Consider the following 20,252-nt stretch of genomic DNA (forward strand, 5'->3'; position numbering starts at 1 on the left):
CTTTTGAACAGTACAGTCATGGCAAAAAGTTTTGAGAATTACATAAATATTAGTTTTCAAAAAGTTTGCTGCTAAACTTCTTTTAGATCTTTGTTTCAGTTGTTTATGTGATGTACTGAAATATAATTACAAGCACTTCATACGTTTCAAAGGCTTTTATCGACATTTACATGACATTTATGCAAAGAGTCAGTATTTGCAGTGTTGGCCCTTCTTTTCCAGGACCTCTGCAATTAGACTGGGCATGCTCTCAATCAACTTCTGGGCCAAATCCTGACTGATAGCAACCCATTCTTTCATAATCACTTCTTGAAGTTTGTGAGAATTAGTGGGTTTTTGTTTGTCCACCCGCCTCTTGAGGATTGACCACAAGTTCTCAATGGGATTAAGATCTGGGGAGTTTCCAGGCCATGGACCCAAAATTTCAACATTCTGGTCCCCGAGCCACTTAGTTATCACTTTTGCCTTATGGCACGGTGCTCCATCGTGCTGGAAAATGCATTGTTCTTCACCAAACTGTTGTTGGATTGTTGGAAGAAGTTGCTGTTGGAGGGTGTCTTGGTACCATTCTTTATTCATGGCTGTGTTTTTGGGCAGAATTGTGAGTGAGCCCACTCCCTTGGATGAGAAGCAACCCCACACATGAATGGTGTCAGGATGCTTTACTGTTGGCATGACACAGGACTGATGGTAGCGCTCACCTTTTCTTCTCCGGACAAGCCTTTTACCAGATGCCCCAAACAATCGGAAAGGGGCTTCATCAGAGAATATGACTTTGCCCCAGTCCTCAGCAGTCCATTCACTATACTTTCTGCAGAAGATCAATCTGTCCCTGATGTTTTTTTTTGGAGAGAAGTGGCTTCTTTGCTGCCCTTCTTGACACCAGGCCATCTCCCAAAAGTGTTCACTTCACTGTGCGTGCAGATGCGCTCACACCTGCCTGCTGCCATTCCTGAGCAAGCTCTGCACTGGTGGCACTCCGATCCCGCAGCTGAATCCTCTTTAGGAGACGATCCTGGCGCTTGCTGGACTTTCTTCGACGCCCTGAAGCCTTCTTTAAAAGAACTGAATCTTAGTAGCCATAATATCCTTGCCTGTGAAGCAATTTTTAAGCAACGCAATGATGGCTGCACGCGTTTCTTTGCAGGTCACCATGGTTAACAATGGAAGAACAATGTTTTAAGTCTATAAGGTTAAGTCTATATTTTTGGACAGTAATGTTGATCCGACAGTAATGAGGAACATGTCTTACGGCGACCACATAGACATCTATCTTATTATTTCTGTCTTCAGAGTTTGTTTTTTACTCTCTTTTGAATTCAATGTTAATATTGTAAGAGCAATGTGAATGTGCAGCATTTATAAGATTTAAGCAGTATAGGAGAGCAGTGATCACATTTTGGATGTGGGTTTGTCAGGGTAAGGCCCCACCCACTTCTCACCTGTAACACAAAAGACAGACAACGATTGGACAACGAAAAGTAAATTTTTATACATCTTTATAGTTTAATAAATAGTTAGGAATTTATTGTTTAAAATCTGATAAAGTGCAATAAACCACCAAGAAACCCGTGTATGATAAATATAAATATTAGACTATAGTACAAATCTATGGTTACCGATGCAATGAGCCATGAGCTCAAATCTGTCAGAACCGAAGAAGAGCTCAGCCTTCCCGTTCACATGACACACAGTGGAAGGAAAACCAAAGCACTGTAAAATTGAGGGGTGGGGGGAGATCACTGTAAGGAATATGCATTATATTTTTACCACAAAGATATTCTAGTTAGAAAGACAGAGTTCAAAGGAGCAAGTAAAAGGCACTGACTTGATAGTCCAGTGCTTCTTGTGTGACACTCTTCAGCTTGTCTTTGATTGGCTGAGATTTGGAGAGTGTCAGAATTTCCTCCAACTCACTGGCCGAGAGACCCGCTTTTAATCCTGCCTGTGCAACACAAAACAAGTCTGTTTTAATACAGTGGTGAAGTACAACAGAGGTTATCATGAAATTTTTCATGTGTATACATTTATGGCATAATAATAGGAGACAGAACATGTAAATGAATTCTAATTAGCAATTTTACAAACCAGGTTCTGCATCTGACACCTCTTCTTTTAAAAACAGCTACTCTTGGGTATAGGATACCCCAATGAGGGAGGCAGGCTGGGTAACATCCTGATCAGTACTCCAGATTCTTTTCCAGAGCTCTCTAGATACCCTTTCCACCAGCACATCTCCATCTTTTTCCTTCTCTGCTACAGCTGTCACAAAACGCATGGTATTCAAAGTGCCTACATGGAAAGATGGACGAGGAAAGAGAATAAAAGAGATTGTGACAGAAAGTGATTTAAAAAATGTTTTTCCTTAACCAAAAATTGCTCTTAAAACATATCTATACGACAGAAAACAAATATGAAAGTATGGCTTGCATTTTGCATCTGGTCATGGTTTGAATACCTTTCTCAAACATTGCTTCAAAAACATTTGAAGGTGGATACAGAGGAACACCAAAATAGCCAGACACCCGCTCCAGATCTTTGGACATGTAATGGAACTTATTTGGGACGATTCCAGGAGGCCGATTGCCTAAAAATAGAAGAAATTTGATCATATGTTAACTTATTCATAAAAGCACATTTTTATAATGCTCCAATTAATTAGCTGTTGCATGATTATTGCTCTCATGACAGTCTAATATTAGTTACTTTTGACCCATTTCAGTAAAAAGTGCAACATAAATACCACATTCTTTTGGTATTTAAAAAACACATAATGCGTTCTGAGACTAGATAAAAACACATTTTCATTAAAGAATCTAGAACTGTTGTTTTTAATGATTTTTACATATACACACACCTGAGCCATGCATGACTGCCCCTAAATATGCTGGTTTAAATTTCAGGTCGATGTTCCAAACATTTCTATAGCGACACAGCACCTTAAAACACAAAATCAACACATTGTATGAGAACATCTTGAGCAAACTGGGTCGCAATTAACTGAAGGAGAAAAACATTACGCACTTCAAATGCCAGCCAGGAATATGGAGAAACAATATCATAAAAAAACTCGACAGATATGGATTATAATATGGGTTATTAAAATAATGTAATTTACATGCACGCGAGCAGTTTAACCTTGGCGTCGCTGTCTCACTCGTTTACTTTAAGAGAAACCGTGTTAAAGTTCAACGCAGTTAGAATGAGATTAACCCGTTTATGGCAGAAAGACCCTCGTTCACTACGACAGACTAGCATCGACTGTTTGGAGTATGCCAGCTAGAAAAAAGTGTATTTGTACGGATTATGAACGACGTTTAGGAACAACACGAGTTTAAATAATCTTCGTCTCGAAATAGTGATGGACACTGTGGAAACACTGCTTCGTGAAGCTTCCGATTCTTAGTGAATCAATCATTTGTTTCGAACAAGTGACTCGGAGTTCATCAATGTCACGTGATTCAAGTGTCTTTTTAAAAAAACCGTTTGTCTGATAAATTTTATGAATGTGTATAAATAAAAAGGAATTGTTATAGGTCTCCTATTGGTTTGATTAACCAAGCTCATCATGAAACAAACAAAACAAGCACTGCAAATTAACATATTATACAGACACTTTCATATTTAACGGTCTTATATGATTTGTTAATTGGCTTTAATATATTACAAATTCAGTAAAACATTTGGAATTAGTTTGTGAAATGTGCTTTATGTGTGTTTGAGCTTAATTATTTATTTATTTTTTTCTCCTTTTTTTAGTTGCATGCTTTGACCACAAACTGTATAAAAACAGGCTCTGACTGTATAACAGTAAACTGTATAACTGCAGGCTTCACCAACGTGTGGCGTTTCTGCCATCACCACTCGTAAGTAAACGAAGTTAATTTAAGAATGCTGCTTTTAGTGGTTTGTAGCTATGGTTTGTAGTTACAGCTAAACTTTTGCGACAAGTTCCCACATTTCAGGAGTGACTGAAAAGCTCAACGCTCACGCTGAGTGAGTTTCTGTCTCAATCAAAGCTCCGCCCCTAAGCCAGCAGCCACAGTGAAAGTTCCCGTCTGTTGAAGGGGTTGCCAGATATTCCGACGGTGACTGGTTCTTTTATTTGACCATATCTTCCTGAAAAATGGGAAAATAAATTACGTGTATTAGGGGCTGGGAAGTAACGAAATACATTATTCAATTCAATTCAACTGAAGTTTATTTGTATAGCGCTTTTTACGATACAAATCATTACAAATCAACTTTACAGAAAATTACGTTTCTACAATATTTATAATAGTAGCTTATAAGTGGTGACTGTCAGCTTGTGTGCATATGACAGGATTTTTCAGAAAAATTTATACAAGACGTAGTCAACCATACGATGAACATTATTAACAGCAATTATTATATAATGCAATCACACTTGAAGCAGTATTTGTTAGTTTTGTTTCTGTCATTCTGTCATCACGTATTTAAAATACGAGTAACGAGTAAATATGAATAACTGTATTTCGTTATAATTACATTTTAAATGAGGGGTAATCAGATTACCCACAATTTCCACCAGATGCGGAACGGCTCCGCTGCGTGACAGCTCCGTGTTCCGTCGTCCATCAATACCCACCAGGTCCGTATTTGTTGCGGAACGGCTGCGATCATGACTTACAGCTGACGTCACGATGCCCCATGTAATCTCGCGAATTCTGGTGTGATCGCGCGATATGTAGTTTCTATACAGAACTACCAAACCAGGAACAGTTTTCCATCCGAAGGAGTATAGGATAGAACTCTTTTCTTTTCTCTTTTCATTTCTTCATCCATCGTGTCAACGGGGTTAAAACTTCAACAAGCCTGTCTCCGCCCATTATGACGTTTTCAATGTGTAGTGTAGGGAAATGAGCGCGGTGTATTTTATTTTGAAAATTAAACGGATCTTTTATTTTGTTTCTGGCTGTTCTGTTTTGTCACTCGACTTCCTGTCCTGCGTACTCTGCCCTGTAGTGCTGCGGAGCGCTCCGGCATCTGGCAAAAATAGAAGCTCTGCGTATCTGCTCCGGAGGGCTGCGGATCGCCGGAGTCGGAACGCAGCTGTAACGCATTCAGTGGAAATACACTCATTGACTTTAATGGAAACCTATTGACTCTGCCGCCGTGCCGGAGCCGTAACGCAGCCGTTACGCATCTGGTGGAAATTGGGGGTTACAGTTACAACCGAAACATATAGTTTAGATTAAAAAAAAAAAAAAACGAATTTATGTGCAGCAGCCTGTTCATTTAGCATGTAAAATAAATAATTCTCACATTACACGAGAACTATAAAATTATAGTTCTTTTATAAAACCATGAAGGTGTTTTGTATCTATTTTTTCAACATAATTTACGGTTGCGTTAGTTATGAATATCTGGATTGTCATCGGCATTTTCATTATATAATATATCCGGCATACACAGACGGCTCAAAAGATCAAGAACGTCAGATAACTGGGGCTGCTTTTTTAGTTCAAGACTGGAAATATGTGGATCAGTGGAGTAAAGCGAACTTCAAATCATTTGGCAGTTTATACTGTAGAAATGATAGCAATATCCTATTCTTGTCATTGCGGTGGGTAGAGAAATACAAACATGAGAATGTTTTAATTGGTTCTGACTTAGTTTCAGAATTAAAGAGTTTGAGATATTTTAAATCTAATCACCAAGATATTCTCTTAAAGGGACTGTAAGTAGGAATTACTCCCATCTAGTGGTGAAATTGTATTTTGCATTCAAACTAATTTTGCTCTCCAGCGCCTCGCTTTTTCAAATGCGCGTTGCATCTACGGTAGGCAATATGTACCAAAAAGCTTTGACAGGATGTCTTCTAATAGCACTTCATTTTGGCGACGATTTCTTCTCCTGTGGCGCGGCATATGTATGGTCCATAATAAGAATGCAATCCATACTTTTAAACTTGCCGATGCAGTTTCAAGCGCCTCTCACTGCTCCGCACCTGCGTTTCTGGCTCTGACCGAAAACGCGTTGTGGAAACGCGTTGGCTTAGTACTTTTTGTCCCTCTCTGCTATTATAGTTTTGCAAGATGGCGGAACTACATGGAAGCCTCCGTCGACCTACCCGTCCCATGTATATAAAGATAATAAGTTCTTCATTTACGAGGATTAGTTTAAACATTGGCATAGGTATTTGTACACCATTGAGGGCATATTTATGAATAAAAATATTGATTTTAGATAATAAAATACCTAAAAAGTTACTTATTGTCCCTTTAAGTATCTAAAAGAAACATTCAAGAATTGTTCAAAATGATACATCAGTCAGTTTTATATGGGTCCCAGCACACATAAGTGGAATTTAAGAAGTGGATTAATTAGCACAACAAGTTTTTATTATTATTTATTTATTTATTTATTTTTGTTAGAGTGACGGGATAAATAGAATATAAAACGCTGTTTAACACTCCGGAGCAGAAGGTGGCGGTAATGCACCTATTTACGTTGTATGCCAGTCGCCATTAAAAACCAGGAAGAAGAAGAAGCAGAAGTTATGAATATCTGGCAACTCGTAAAGCAAGCGATCCATGATGAACATATGCGGTAGTAGGAAGTGGTGAGGAGAGAATACGAGTGCAGGCGGTTAAAGGGGACTGCAGGATATTTTAATATCCTTCAGAATAAATCGTCTTGATAGCACATGTCTAAATATATCACTGCTGTAAGTATTGCTTTGGTTATTTCAGAATTATAGGTGGTGTATATTATCCATTCTCACTGATCCATTGTCAGTCTCCTTAACTACTATGCCAGTCTATTTGATGCATCTAAAAATGTATTAATTTATTCAAATGTCAGATTTATTAAAAACACAAGATAACTTACGTTGAATGACTGGTTCTTGGAAGTTAGTGCTTGAGCTAGAGACCTAGAGCTAGAGATATTTGGTTCAGTAAAGTAATTAATTAAATCTAAGCATTGATTAAAAGCGTTTTACATAAGCATTACCTCAGCATCTCATTGTTTGATTTTTAATAAAGTCAAAGATAGTCAAAGATGGGATGACTGATTAAATGTTGGCAGTTTTCCAAACTGAATAAAGGGGTAGTTCACCCGTAAAGGTTTTTCTTTCTTACTGTGGAAGTCAGTGGGGACCAGCAACCATTTGGTTACCCACATTCTTCAAAATATCTTATGTGTTAAACAGAAGAAAGAAACTCAACTGGATGGTGAATAAATTATGACAGCTTTTCTTTTTTGGGGGAACTCTTCTTTTAACCCAAGCCACATACAATTTTAATGTTAGATTGATAATGAAATATGATATCTTAAACCAGAGGTCCTCAACTCTTGCCCTCAATCTTTGATCATCGCTGGAGCTAAACTCTGCAGGAAAGTGGACCTCGGGGACCAGAGTTGAGAACACATGTATTATACATGTATACAGTAAAACAGTTGTTCTACTTTGTTATTGGTGTAAACAGAAAGATGTCACCAGATGAATTAGTCTACCTAGGAATCCTTGCCGCATCAATTCCTGTAGGATTCCTCTTCCGCTACCTAAGTAAGTCTGACCATGTAATTCTTCACATTAATGTGTGAAAAATAGGGTGAATATAGGTGAAGCTGGTTCATTTGACATTGACATTGTTTGAAAAAATTTTTTTGAACAGCTCAGCCTTCACGCAGTGTTGTTTTGTGACAAAAAGTACAGAATAATAAATAAATACTACAGCTTGAAATCTTACTTCAAACAGACATAGACACCACCTAGAAACCCTGTAGATCACAGTTTTTAATGACAAATTATTTGTTATTATAAATATGTATTAATTTATTATTAAAATAATTATTATAAATTATTATAAATGGGTCAAAATGTAAATTTATGTTGGTCAAATAAAAATACAAAATTACAATGAATTTATTGGCTTCCCCAGTGTACCGGTGATGCATCATTGCTGTATGAATACTTAATGCTGATTGGACTAATGAAATAATGAGAAGGATGATTAAGGTTAAGTGTACCTGTGTTCACCATATTATAAAGTCAGCAAAAAAATTAACATTTAATCTATCTGTTTTAAATGCAGGTTCAAAATCTTACTGTCAATGATTTATCCTTGCATATGTTTTATTTAAAAAAATAAATAATAATAATCAAAAGTCATAATTTGATCTTCCAGTGATGTACATACACACTACAGTATTTCTCCAATCACTTATTCCACTTAAACAACACCCAAAAGCGAACTCACTTTCATATTCCTATATTGTTAAGTGTAATGCCAACGTCAACAACTGATGCATGGAACCAAGTTCTGACCCTAATTAAGTTCTTTTGTGATGATCCATTATTCTCAGATATATGTCACAATAGAGACTTTAAATAACAGCCCTTGATCATTTTCCTGTGTATTATTTCCCAGGTCCTCCAGTCAAGCAGGGGGCAGCATTGCTGTTAGGTTTGATAATCTCGATAGCAACCTGTGGGATCCACACTCTACACTCTCTATGTACAGTGTTAGGAACATGGCTGATTATAAAGATCAACTGGCGGTTTGTATGATATGTAGCTGTCTGAACTTTTACATTAGATTTGGTGTGATTCCCTTGTTCGACCTTTGTCTGTTTTTATTTTTTAATTTAGAAGTGCCCCTGCTCTGTCTTTGGGTTGGACGTTTCTGTACCTCCTCTTTTTCCGTCTGGTCACCTGGTTTGGCCTTCCTCAACCAACACCTTTTGCCAATGCCATTCAACTTCTTTTAACTTTGAAGGTACGAGAGAATAAAATTAGATACATTTACTATGTTTTAAACTCTTAATATATATGAAATGAGTTTTGTTTTGAATGCACAGATGGTCAGTTTAGCCAATGAGATTCAAAGTTATCACTTGGAGAAGAAAAAGGAAGTGAGCACCTTCACCAAATCCCCAGTGGTGGGAGGACTTTCCCATGAGCCTTCACTTTATGACATTATATCATACAGCTACTGCTATGTGGGCATAATGACAGGTATTTTGCATGCTTTTTGTGTTTATTTGAATATATGGGAACGCTTTTGAGTCTATTCAAATGTTCTGGGCTGTTTGTTTTGCATGTATGCTAACATGTTTCTCTCTGTTTCTCTCTGCTACTAGTTCAGTTATGTGTGAGTCCAATTTATTTTACTAACTAACTAATTGTGTTTATTATTGCTCCTCTTTTGCCATAATATGTCTTCCCAAACCGTGGCTCATTTTTCATTCCAATATTGCATTTACATACCTATATTCCATCCTATCTTTGCCCATCTGCTTTATGTCTTCATTGATAACTCTTACCATTCTCTTCTCACGTTCCTTCATTTTCCATTCTTTCTCCCACCCACTCTTGCCGGTGATCTGCAGGTCCCTTCTTCCGTTATCAGACATATGCAGACTGGTTGCAACAGTCTAGTCCTCTGTCATTGCCGGGTAAAGAGCCCTGCCTGCAGAGGCTGAAGATGGTGCCCGTTTACGGAGCTCTCTTCATAGCCGTCAACTCCGTCTTTCCCTTGTCCTATGTCCGTACCGATGAATTCCTGGACCACAACTATTTTTATAGGTTCGGTTTTCTGGATTAAAATGCCATTCCAAAGAGAGTCTAATAAAAATGAAACGCCAAAGTAGATGGTAAAATGAAATCATACATTATTTTTTTGATGTCATATTGAGAATCATAGTGGTATTAAATTTCAGGTTTTTCTACATGGTGGCAATTTTCTTTGTATTCCGGATGCGTTTCTACTCTGCGTGGTGTGGGGCAGAGGCTGGCTGCATCAGTGCAGGTCTAGGCTGTTACCCCCAGGGGGCGCTGTCCAAACCTGGAGGAGGGCCAACGGTGAAATATAGGTAGGGTGTTTAACTTTATTGATAGAGTTATAATGCGCTTTTACAATTTGACTGTAACTTGTAAATCTAATGACTTAAAGGCTACCTATAGATATATTTATACCAGGAAATAACCGCAGGATCCAATAAAACAGTTGTGTAAACACAGTGTCACAGTTGTGTAGTTTTAAACCACACTTGTCAGGATAAGGAGAAGTACATGCAAAATGTTTGTACAGAAATTTTATTGTGCTTTGTACAGTAACAATGTTAGACCGTGTACAGTGTAGTAGCTTGAACAATGTACAGTCTGTGAAATCTGAGTGGCTCGTTTTTTCACAAGCTTGCAGAGAAAGGCTTACCAAAACAAATTTACTGGGTTGTTCTTTTTCACATTTTCTGGGTTGGTAGATGCAACGGAGACCCGTTTATAGCACTTGAACACAGACAAATGAATGGCATGACAAACTGATATTTAAAAGTCTTGATTTTGTGTAAGCTGAATGTGTTTAAGATTAACTTTTAGTTGGCAGCGGTAATCAAAATCTGTAAAAGAAAGGGAAATGAGCATGCACAATTAAATCAAACCGCACAGATTAAGTAAAATGAATCTCTTAATATCAGCATTAACTAATATGTTATCAATATATTGTGCACCCCTAGTGTAAATGGTAATCACAGTTAAAACGGCCATATTTCTTAAGCGTGGATCTACAAGACACTTTAGCTAGACTGTCTTCACTTTAGCTAGACTATCTGATTCTGATTCTATCTACAGGAAATTAGAAGCTCACTTAGGGTTTGATAATGCGGTAGATAATGTTAATAGGGATGGGACGATAACCGGTTTTATTGATAACCGTGATAAAATGTGCTGAAGGTTAGTAATATCGTTTAAAAATGAATTATCATTAAAACCGTGTTTGATTATCGCGGTTTTAATAACTCACTATTAAATCATGTCCAGCCAGCAACAGTCTGACGCAAGCGCAGCGCACAATGTTTTTTTTGTTTTTATTTCGAGAAGGAATGGCGAAAGTCAGTGACTTTTCTATGCTTTTCTATGCTTCTACACTTTTCATTGTAAGGAAGGAAATGCCACAGAATTTAATCTTTCTTTAAATTAAGTGCATAGAGTTGCTTGTTTTATTAGTTGTTTGTTGATTATTAAATATAAAACTTGCTGAAATGTTTTCAGTGTGAGCATCAACTATTTTTGAACACTTTCATCTCGTTTCAACAAAACCGTGATAATATTGATAATCGTGATAATTTTAGTCACTATAATCGTGATATTAAATTTTCATACCGTCCCATCCCTAAATGTTAATGTAATGTTATTTTTCTTTCAGTCCTGATCCAGACACAGTTGTGGAGTATGACTTTAAAACGATCCAGAACATCGACTGTTATAACACAGATTTCTGTGTAAAGGTTCGGCATGGCATGCGCTACTGGAACATGACGGTACAGTGGTGGCTTCACCACTACATCTATCCCAATGCTCCTTTCAGAGCGTATGCTCTCAGGTACAAGCATGTACTTTTGACATATCGACTCCATTGTATAGTTACTGACCATTGCTAATCATTAACTTTCTCTTTGTTTTTATCCCTTTACTTATTATGACAGGGCTGGATGGACTATGTTAATCAGTGCTTATTGGCATGGCCTCCATGCTGGTTACTACCTCTCTTTTCTCACTATCCCACTGTGTATCGCAGCAGAATCGGCCATGGAGGCATCAGTCAGAGCCCGTCTAGGGCCGACGGGCCAGAATATCTTCGACTGGATCCACTGGTTCCTCAAGATGAGGGCTTACGACTGCATGTGCATGGGTTTTGTTCTCCTGAAGGCCAGCGACACCATCAATTACTGGAGCTCCATATACTTCATAATTCACATCATTGCTGTTGTTTGTATAGGAGTAGGACAAGTGATGAAAGGAGGTAAAAAGAGAGAGAGAAAGGATGGAGTGGAAGGATTAAAAGAGGATGTGGTAAGAGAGAAAGCTGAGTGATGCCATGATCATGCTGATAACCGGAGAGATGGTATGTTTACAACATGCACTGTAATAGCCGTCAACTGCCATTCGAGGTATTTTGCTTTTTATAAACCAACATAGATGTGTGATACACAGTGAGCCCAAGGACATCAGTCTGTATTTTATTAACAATGAAAACTGCTTCAAATATTTTCCATAATTATGATGATTCCAATGTTAGCATTTATTTTTTTTACATATGTTGTCTTCTTTGTTATCTGATGATAAACAGTGCAACCATATAGATTCATTCCTACCAGGTCAGTTTTGCTTTAAATTGTATTCTTTATTTGCTTTAAACAATTGGAAAGGAGGTTTGTATTGTATTTTAATACAGTTTTTTGCTCATCGGTGACCTTAGGACTCAATTAATCTCCCATACAGAGTATTTATAACTGAATCCATCCATAAAAAAAATTAAATAATAATGTTGGACCAGTATCACTACTCTTTCTGTTATCGTGTCTTTGAGGTAATTCAACCTTTATGATAAGGTGTATGTATTGTCATTAAAAGTTAGTCTGCCTTGTTTGATGGGATGAGTATCCATTGATGGTTAATGTATGTGTCATATGCATCAATATTACTATAATAATTCAAAGAATTTGAAAGTAGTTGGTAACTTTAATTTTTTTCACTTTATTAAAAAGTAGCAGTGAATGTTTCTGCTGTTTTGTTCATCATTTGTTTTTCAGTTTGATACCACATGATGTAAAGTGCATCTTAAAATGCTAAACGTTTGCACCAATTAACATGTTACAAAGATTTTCTCAAAAGAGCTCAAAAGTTTTGTGTCTTATAAAATCTAATTATAATGAGCAGTCCTATTTTAAAACATTCAGATTATTTTGTCCTTGTCACTGGATGGTAGCACTGGTGTTTAGTTTATTGATCCATTCAGATTGTATCCTGTTTTTTATATAATCTACCTGCTATGTTGTATCTCTGATGTTTACCTTCTGGAGTATTAAACACAGGATTTGCCACTCCAAACTCTGAGGTTTTGTTTGAAAAAAATCACAGTATTTTAATAAAAATAAAAAAAGTATCCCACCCAAACTTCCTTCATCTGGTCAAATAGAAACAAAATGCGTTAACGAGTATCATCTGATTTTTCCATGAAGTGACAGTTTTCATTACATGTCTCAAACATTTTTGAGATGGATTTTCCGCCCATCATTATAGCTCACATTCTGCCTTGACTTACTATTTGAAAGTTTGGGGATTGTAGATTATTATATTTCTTACATATTTTTAATCAATAAATTATTTTTTACAATTTTAAACCCTTTTCTATGGTAATATGTTTTAGAATTGTATTTATTATAATAAATATTTCAGTTTTAAGTGTCACATGATTCTTCAGAAATCATTTTAATTTGCTGATTTGGTGCTCACAAAAATTGTGGTCATTTTCATTATCAGTGTGAAAAGGTTTCTGCTGCTCAATATTTTATGCAAATTAAATTCAAGTTTATTTGTATAGCGCTATTTACGTGTTACGTCCATGTTTTAATTAATGTTTCATAAGTTGCACTGAGAGAACGTTTTTATTATTTAATTATTTTGTTCATTAACAGTGTGTGATATCTGTATATAAAGGCTCATTGGCACATGCAACAAAAAGGTTATGCCCCTTGTCATAACCATCTTATAACTTAAACACAACTACTAAACACGGTAAATCCGTTATGAGTCCACACAGAAAGCCAAATTGCTCTCAATAGGTTGCAACTGACAAGATACAATTAGTTTGCCTAGCATGCAGCTAGCGATCAGCTGGTAATTAGAACAAGGAAACGTTTCCAAAGTTTATTTCCATGAGACTCCGAGTCCTGACACAAATGTGTTCTTCTCTGTCAGTGGGAATTAGTCAAACTAGCTATGCACTAATGACAGGCAGCTGCTGTTTTTGTATTGTGCAGTTAGTCTTTTAGTTTGTTTTAAGTGGAATCCATGTTGATAGTACCTGTTTTCTGATGGAGCTGAGAGAATTTAGCAATCAAGTCCATTCACCTCCAGGTAAGACCGTATGTAGTATATGTGTGAAACATACATTTGTAAGGTTAGCTCACAATTAGTTCCATGTATGAGATAGAACTTTAAATGTCTGTATAATATATATATATATATATATATATATATATATATATATATATATATATATATATATATATATATATAATGTAAAAATATATATATTTTATTATAGTATATTTACCAAAATATTATTTTTAAAAATATATATTCAGAAAATAAATCAAATGAATTTGAAAAGTGCCACATATTTTTAGACACGCCTTGTAAATTTACGTGTTGATTGATACGATTTAAAAAAATACAGCGATTAGCAATGAAATTAATCATTGTTCTCTCTGTCTATAATACAGATCTAATACAGTTCTTGTGACATTTATTATACTGAATAGTGTAAATCTAACAAATGATATTTGTCCTCAGTTTCACCCATGTTCAGTGTGAAGTCTGTTATTTAAATGTTAAACAGAACTGGCAGGGATGTGCATATATAGGTCATGGCTATGTATAGAAATGTAGTGCATAGAATATTTTAAGAGCTGATGGGGAAATGCTGCTCCATTTTGTTCTCAGTCCCAGTTACCTGTACTTGACTGTAATGTCTCCCAGTACAATTAATCATCAGTATTATCCCTTCCTTGCCATGTATCATTTTAATATATCAACCTTTTTAATTGTGATTGCTTTGAAATACATCTCTGAACATGTACAGACTACCCTAGTCCTCACTGTGCCCAGCATTCACTGAGGTTGCGGATAGTTCCAGCCCAAGACACTAGTGCGGTTCAGTTTGATTGGGCCACCCCATCTGAAGATGCTGAAGGCTCCAAAGAACCTCGAAATCCCCGTGAGCTGCCGCTGCACATGGGTCTGAAGAAAGAATTATGGTATCTTTTTACATTAACTTACCAAGGTCAGTTTTTACATAACCAATATTTAGGGATACATTTCGATTGAAGAAATACAATTCTTTCTGTTCTAACTTCAGCTCCTAGACGTTTTGCTTGTTTTCACTGTCTTCTTCCAGGCAGGTGCAGCAGATGAGAGTTCCAGTTGTTTCTAGCTCTTGGAACATCAAAAAATCACAGACATTCCGCCGTTTCTGTGAGGTCGCCAATTACATTCTCAGCTATTTTGTTCTGTGGAAGAGGGGAATCCAAAGAATAGGAGGTGATGAAAATATTAATTAATGAGCAAAAATTTGAAATGCTGTGCTCATTTGCACATACATGTGTTTTTCCACCTTAAATGATAGGACAATCCAATGGTCGTCTGAGAAAAGACACAGAGAAAGAGATCAAATATAAGCATATAGTGGAGATGGAAGACACAGGATCATTAAAAATAAACTTCATCTGCTTGTTTTTTTTTTTTTTTTTTGTAGGTCACTTTGGTGGAGGAGTCCAATCCTACTTCTTGTTTCTTAGATTTCTTGTGATTCTCTACTTCCTATCCTCGTTGTTAATTGCAGCATTTGTCCTCATTCCCAGCATTGTGTTTCGCTCCATGAACTTAAACTCCACCATTGCTTCCACAGTCAATCTAACCGGTAGGATCCCAATCTCTCTGGTACAACACAACGCTAACCTCTCATGCTCGATTGCCTAAACTGTTACCAGATAACAGTATAATAGTATTCATAAAAGCAACAAGACCAGTCTGATATGTTTAGTGCTAGATCCTTTACAGTTTAACTTCACAAAGGTATATTAGATACATTTTTTTATAAAAACATTTTTAAAAGGAATTGTGAATTCCGTTAATAATTATCATTATAATACCTAATCCTCTCAAAGAAAACTACTTTATAAACAGATTGGTTGTTGTTTTTAACTGACTAAAGTGGCTCTCTTCTTCCCTGTTCTGATACGTTTTCATTAAGGTTGTTTCCTGCAGCAATCCTAATCATAGGATAGCTGGGATTCTCCCTAATTTTCCTAGCCCTTTACTCCTAATATGATGGGATTCGGGGAAAAACACTATTAGAAATTACCCCCTTTTTTATACTCACACAATATGCAGATATATATGTTTTTACATTTAAAATGAATAAAAAGTCAATATTATGCTTTGTCCATTTTCAGTTAACTTAATTAAGTTTATTAGTGATGTAATGTATATGTAATATAATCTATATCTATCTATCTGCAGTATGATCCAAAACCTGGTGCCCTACTTATATTTTACACATTCGTTCTGGACCTGGTTTCAGGAACGGTATGGGCACGCATTCAGATTTTTTTGGACATTTCTGAATGAGTTCGAAACAGAGGTTCCTTTATGGTCCGGTTTTACTGCCAACATATTGAAAGGACATTGCTGAAGTATTATGTTGACATCTCTGGCGACACGGCTCGTCTTGTTGTAGTGATGGGTGGAGAAGCAGTAGGGGGTTACAGTATGGAGGTGTTTACAGGATGGAATCATGGTCTCCAAGGAGACCTTGCAGCAAAAGTTAAACAAAACAATCTTCGCCACAGATTACAGGCCTGTACATCAGGAAAAAAGTCTGAAATTGTCTTCAGGTATTTTACGTGAAAATACAGTGAGTTATTGTACTGGGGAAACAAAATCATAAAAGGAACAGTTCACTCACAAATGAAAATTTGATAAATGTTTGATAACCACCAGTCTGTCCGATATACAGTACAGACCAAAAGTTTGGACACACCTTCTCATTCAAAGAGTTTTCTTTATTTTCATGACTATGAAAATTGTAGATTCACACTGAAGGCATCAAAACTATGAATTAACACATGTGGAATTATATACATAACAAAAAAGTGTGAAACAACTGAAAATATGTCATATTCTAGGTTCTTCAAAGTATCCACCTTTTGCTTTGATTACTGCTTTGCACACTCTTGGCTTTCTCTTGATGAGCTTCAAGAGGTAGTCACCTGAAATGGTCTTCCAACAGTCTTGAAGGAGTTCCCCGAGAGATGCTTAGCACTTGTTGACCCTTTTGCCTTCTGTCTGCGGTCCAGCTCACCCCTAAACCATCTCGATTGGGTTCAGATCTGGTGACTGTGGAGGCCAGGTCATCTGGCGCAGCACCCCATCACTCTCCTTCTTGTTCAAATAGCCCTTGATGCCTTCAGTGTGACTCTACAATTTTCATAGTCATGAAAATAAAGAAAACTCTTTGATTGAGAAGGTGTGTCCAAACTTTGGGTCTGCTCTGTACATAAGTTTGTTTCTTCATCGGAATAGATTTGGAGAAATTTAGCATTACATGCTCACCAGTGGATCCTCAGAAGTGAATGGGTGGCGTCAGAATGGAAGTTCAAACAGCTGATAAAAACATCACAATAATCCACATGACTCTAGTCCATCAATTATCATCCTGTGAAATGAAAATGTGTATGTCTGTGAACAACTATTGCCTTTTTGTCTTAAATATGCTCAGATCAAGTATCATTCACAAATGAATACAGTCCAAAACAGTTTGCTATATTGGCCAGAAGCAATGGTTTAAAGTTCAAACATTTGTTTCTCACAAACATACAGCTTTTCTCTTCACAGTACATTCATTGATGGACTGGAGTCATGCTGGTTACTTGTATTATTGAGATGTTTTTATCAGATGTTCTGATAGCATCCATTTACTGCACAGCATCCATTGATGAATAAGTGATATGTGTAAATTTCTAGCATTTTCGTTTTCGGGTGAACTATTCCCTAACTACTAGTGCAGTATATTTTTATTTATACATTTTTTTCCCCTCTTTTTCTCTTCCACTGTGTCTGTCACCCTTAGTTGGATCTAGAAGAAGAAATGTTTAAAATAAGGCTGCCTCTCTGACTCTGGGCCAAACAGTCTCTCTCTACGCATTCCGTGTTTTCCTTAACCTATCATCGGTGCAACTTTCTATGGTATTGCACAGGCAACTCTGTTCAGCCAGGTGAAGTATCGCATAAAGCCTTGGGCCAGCGAATTCAGATTCATGATTTGTTTAAGTGGAAGTTTTAAGAATATATACAAGTATGGTTGTAAAATAAAGGAAAAGTCAATATTTATTCAGTTGGTTGAGGTTCTGATCACCCTGTCTGGCTTTATTTTTCAATAAATAATTTATTAAAATCTCTCTTTCTGTCAGTCTATGAAGCTAACGGGCTTTAATGGGCTGCTATTGCAATACTTACCCTCCATGGTCATAACAGCAAGCAATTTTGTGGTGCCGTTACTGTGCAACAAGATTGCATTACTGGAAAAATATTCTCCCGGTACCACCATCATCCTGGCCCTGTTGAGGTTTGATCAATACTCACACCCACACAGAATAAACATATCACAGAGGACACAGAGCAGATAGATGAAGAGTAGTACTTGTTTAGCCTTGGTTAGGGCATCACTGAGAGCTCTTAGCCTGCAGTTTATTTTGTGACCCTCATTAAATAGCTTTCAAAATGAATCATTTCAAATGAAGTACCGTCATTTTCTCTAAATACGCACACATTGTCTGTTCATACATTGTTCTCTTTTATATGGTTTTTGTCTTTATTCTTTTGGAGACTCTTCTTTTGCTTGCTTAATTTGACTCATTCTATCTGTTGGTTATCGCAGGGTGGTATTCCTGCGTTTGGTGAGTTTGGGTGTTTTGCTGTACACTCTATGGGAGCAGATCACCTGAAAGGGAGAAATCAGCAATAACAACTGCAAGCCCTGTCATTACAATTACGCCCAATATAAGGTAAATGTTTTTACCAATTAAAATAGCTGTTTCTATTCAAATATATATTTTAAATGAAATGTATTCCTGTGATTACAAAGCTGATTTTTCTGCAACATAACTCCAGTCTTCAGTGTTACATGATCCTTCAGAAATCATTCTTATTAAAACATTTTGTAATATTAATGTTGAAAACAGTCATGCTGTTTAATATTTCTGTGTAAATGTAATGCTTATTTTTCAAGATTGTTTAACAAGTGGGACATCGAAAAGCACAAAAATGGAAATCTTCAACAATGTAAATGTGTTAACTGTTATTAACGACTAATTGATATGTCCTAATGCATAAATAAATCATTTCTTTGGAAAAAAAACCACTCAAACTTTTTAACTTTTCAGCGTAAGTTTTAAAATAGATGTCTTTCTGTTTAATGGCTACATAGTCTCAAAATGTTGCCTTTTTTGTTTCTGTTCCTGTTTTTGTTTTGTTTTTTACGTTGAATCTCTTTCTCACAATTACATAGTGCTGGGAGACACATGTTGGACAGGAAATGTATAAACTGACTCTTTTTGACTTCCTGATCACAATTGCTACACTAATCCTGGTAGAATTCCCACGCAGGTCTGTTTGAAAATTTATGAATTTGGGCATCCATTTTTATATAAAAAATGTAAGTCTGTAACTTCTTATTGCCTTTTTCAGGATTGTGGTTGATCATTGCTCGTGTAAACTGACTCAGCTGGTGGGACGGCAGGAGTTTCTGATTGCCCCCAATGTTCTTGCGTTAGTTTACAGTCAAACTGTGGTTTGGACTGGAGCTTTTTTCTGTCCATTGCTGCCATTCATCAACACCATCAAATTATTTATATTTTATCACTGCAAAAAGGTACCATGAACATGTTCTTCTTTGACACACACACACATCTAAGTAATACAGTTGATTTTAATTTCTCATTTGTTTCTGTTTGTTTGTGTCAGACAACTCTCTTCCAGAATTGTCAACCGGCAACAAGAAACTTCAAGTCCACCGCCTCAAATTTCTTCTGCCTGTTGGTTCTGCTCTTTGGATGGACAATGTCCAGCATGGTTCTACTTTACAGTGTGACTAAGTCAGTGAGGCCTGTAACGCTTCATGTTGTAGCACACTGATTTTAATGACAGAAAAAGAATATTTGTGTATAATCATGTATACTGTATGTCAAGTGTTATATTGAATTTCTGCACATCTCTCCTTTTTTTGGTAGGATCCATCCATCTTATGGCTGTGGGCCTTTCCGCTTGAACACAGCAATGTGGGACGTTGTACCAGGAGCTGTCAACATGCTAAGCCACACTAGTAAAGAATTCCTGGTGTATATCGGCTCCCAGAAATTCTCCATACCACTCTTCCTCTTCTCCTGGTCAGTATAAAACCAGCCTTTCAATTCAGGATTTCATGTAAAATTATACTCAGTATCCATCTTCTGTAACTGTAGGTTATTTAAAACATTGATATTCCATTAAAGAGTTGCTTAAGAGTTCATTTTTGTAAGTAATATATAGCTGCAGGATTGGGACTGATTCCTTTTTTTTTAATATACATTGTGCTCCTGTGCTATGTTCACGCTTTAACATCTGTCCATGGGAAAAGTGTAACATCTCAGTGTAAACTGGTAAGTTCTTAGTTATTAGTAAT

At 36.6% G+C, this 20,252-nt stretch overlaps 2 protein-coding genes and 1 pseudogene across 2 annotated transcripts; 2 read left to right on the plus strand and 1 right to left on the minus strand.

Annotated features, from left to right (window-relative positions):
• Positions 1-1,345: 1,345 nt before the first annotated feature.
• On the minus strand, positions 1,346-3,081 carry LOC132157934 (glutathione S-transferase kappa 1-like; the record flags this gene model as incomplete). The annotated part of the gene is made up of 7 exons (XM_059567183.1): positions 1,346-1,442; positions 1,620-1,713; positions 1,829-1,945; positions 2,147-2,292; positions 2,459-2,587; positions 2,858-2,939; positions 3,025-3,081. Coding segments are annotated over 7 exons (675 nt in total), but the record flags the coding sequence as incomplete, so codon positions are not given.
• Positions 3,082-6,533: 3,452 nt separating this feature from the next.
• Positions 6,534-12,309, plus strand: mboat7 (membrane bound O-acyltransferase domain containing 7). The gene is made up of 9 exons (XM_059568095.1): positions 6,534-6,691; positions 7,455-7,534; positions 8,400-8,529; positions 8,621-8,747; positions 8,830-8,986; positions 9,361-9,556; positions 9,691-9,843; positions 11,175-11,351; positions 11,455-12,309. Exons 2-9 carry the CDS (start codon positions 7,459-7,461, stop codon positions 11,840-11,842), a joined length of 1,404 nt encoding a protein of 467 aa, XP_059424078.1. The 5' UTR covers positions 6,534-6,691; positions 7,455-7,458; the 3' UTR covers positions 11,843-12,309.
• Positions 12,310-13,845: 1,536 nt separating this feature from the next.
• Positions 13,846-20,021, plus strand: LOC132157935 (transmembrane channel-like protein 4; annotated as a pseudogene).
• Positions 20,022-20,252: the final 231 nt, after the last annotated feature.

This window comes from Carassius carassius, chromosome 15 (genome assembly GCF_963082965.1).
Source record: "Carassius carassius chromosome 15, fCarCar2.1, whole genome shotgun sequence".
NCBI classification, from domain to species: Eukaryota; Metazoa; Chordata; class Actinopteri; order Cypriniformes; family Cyprinidae; genus Carassius; species Carassius carassius.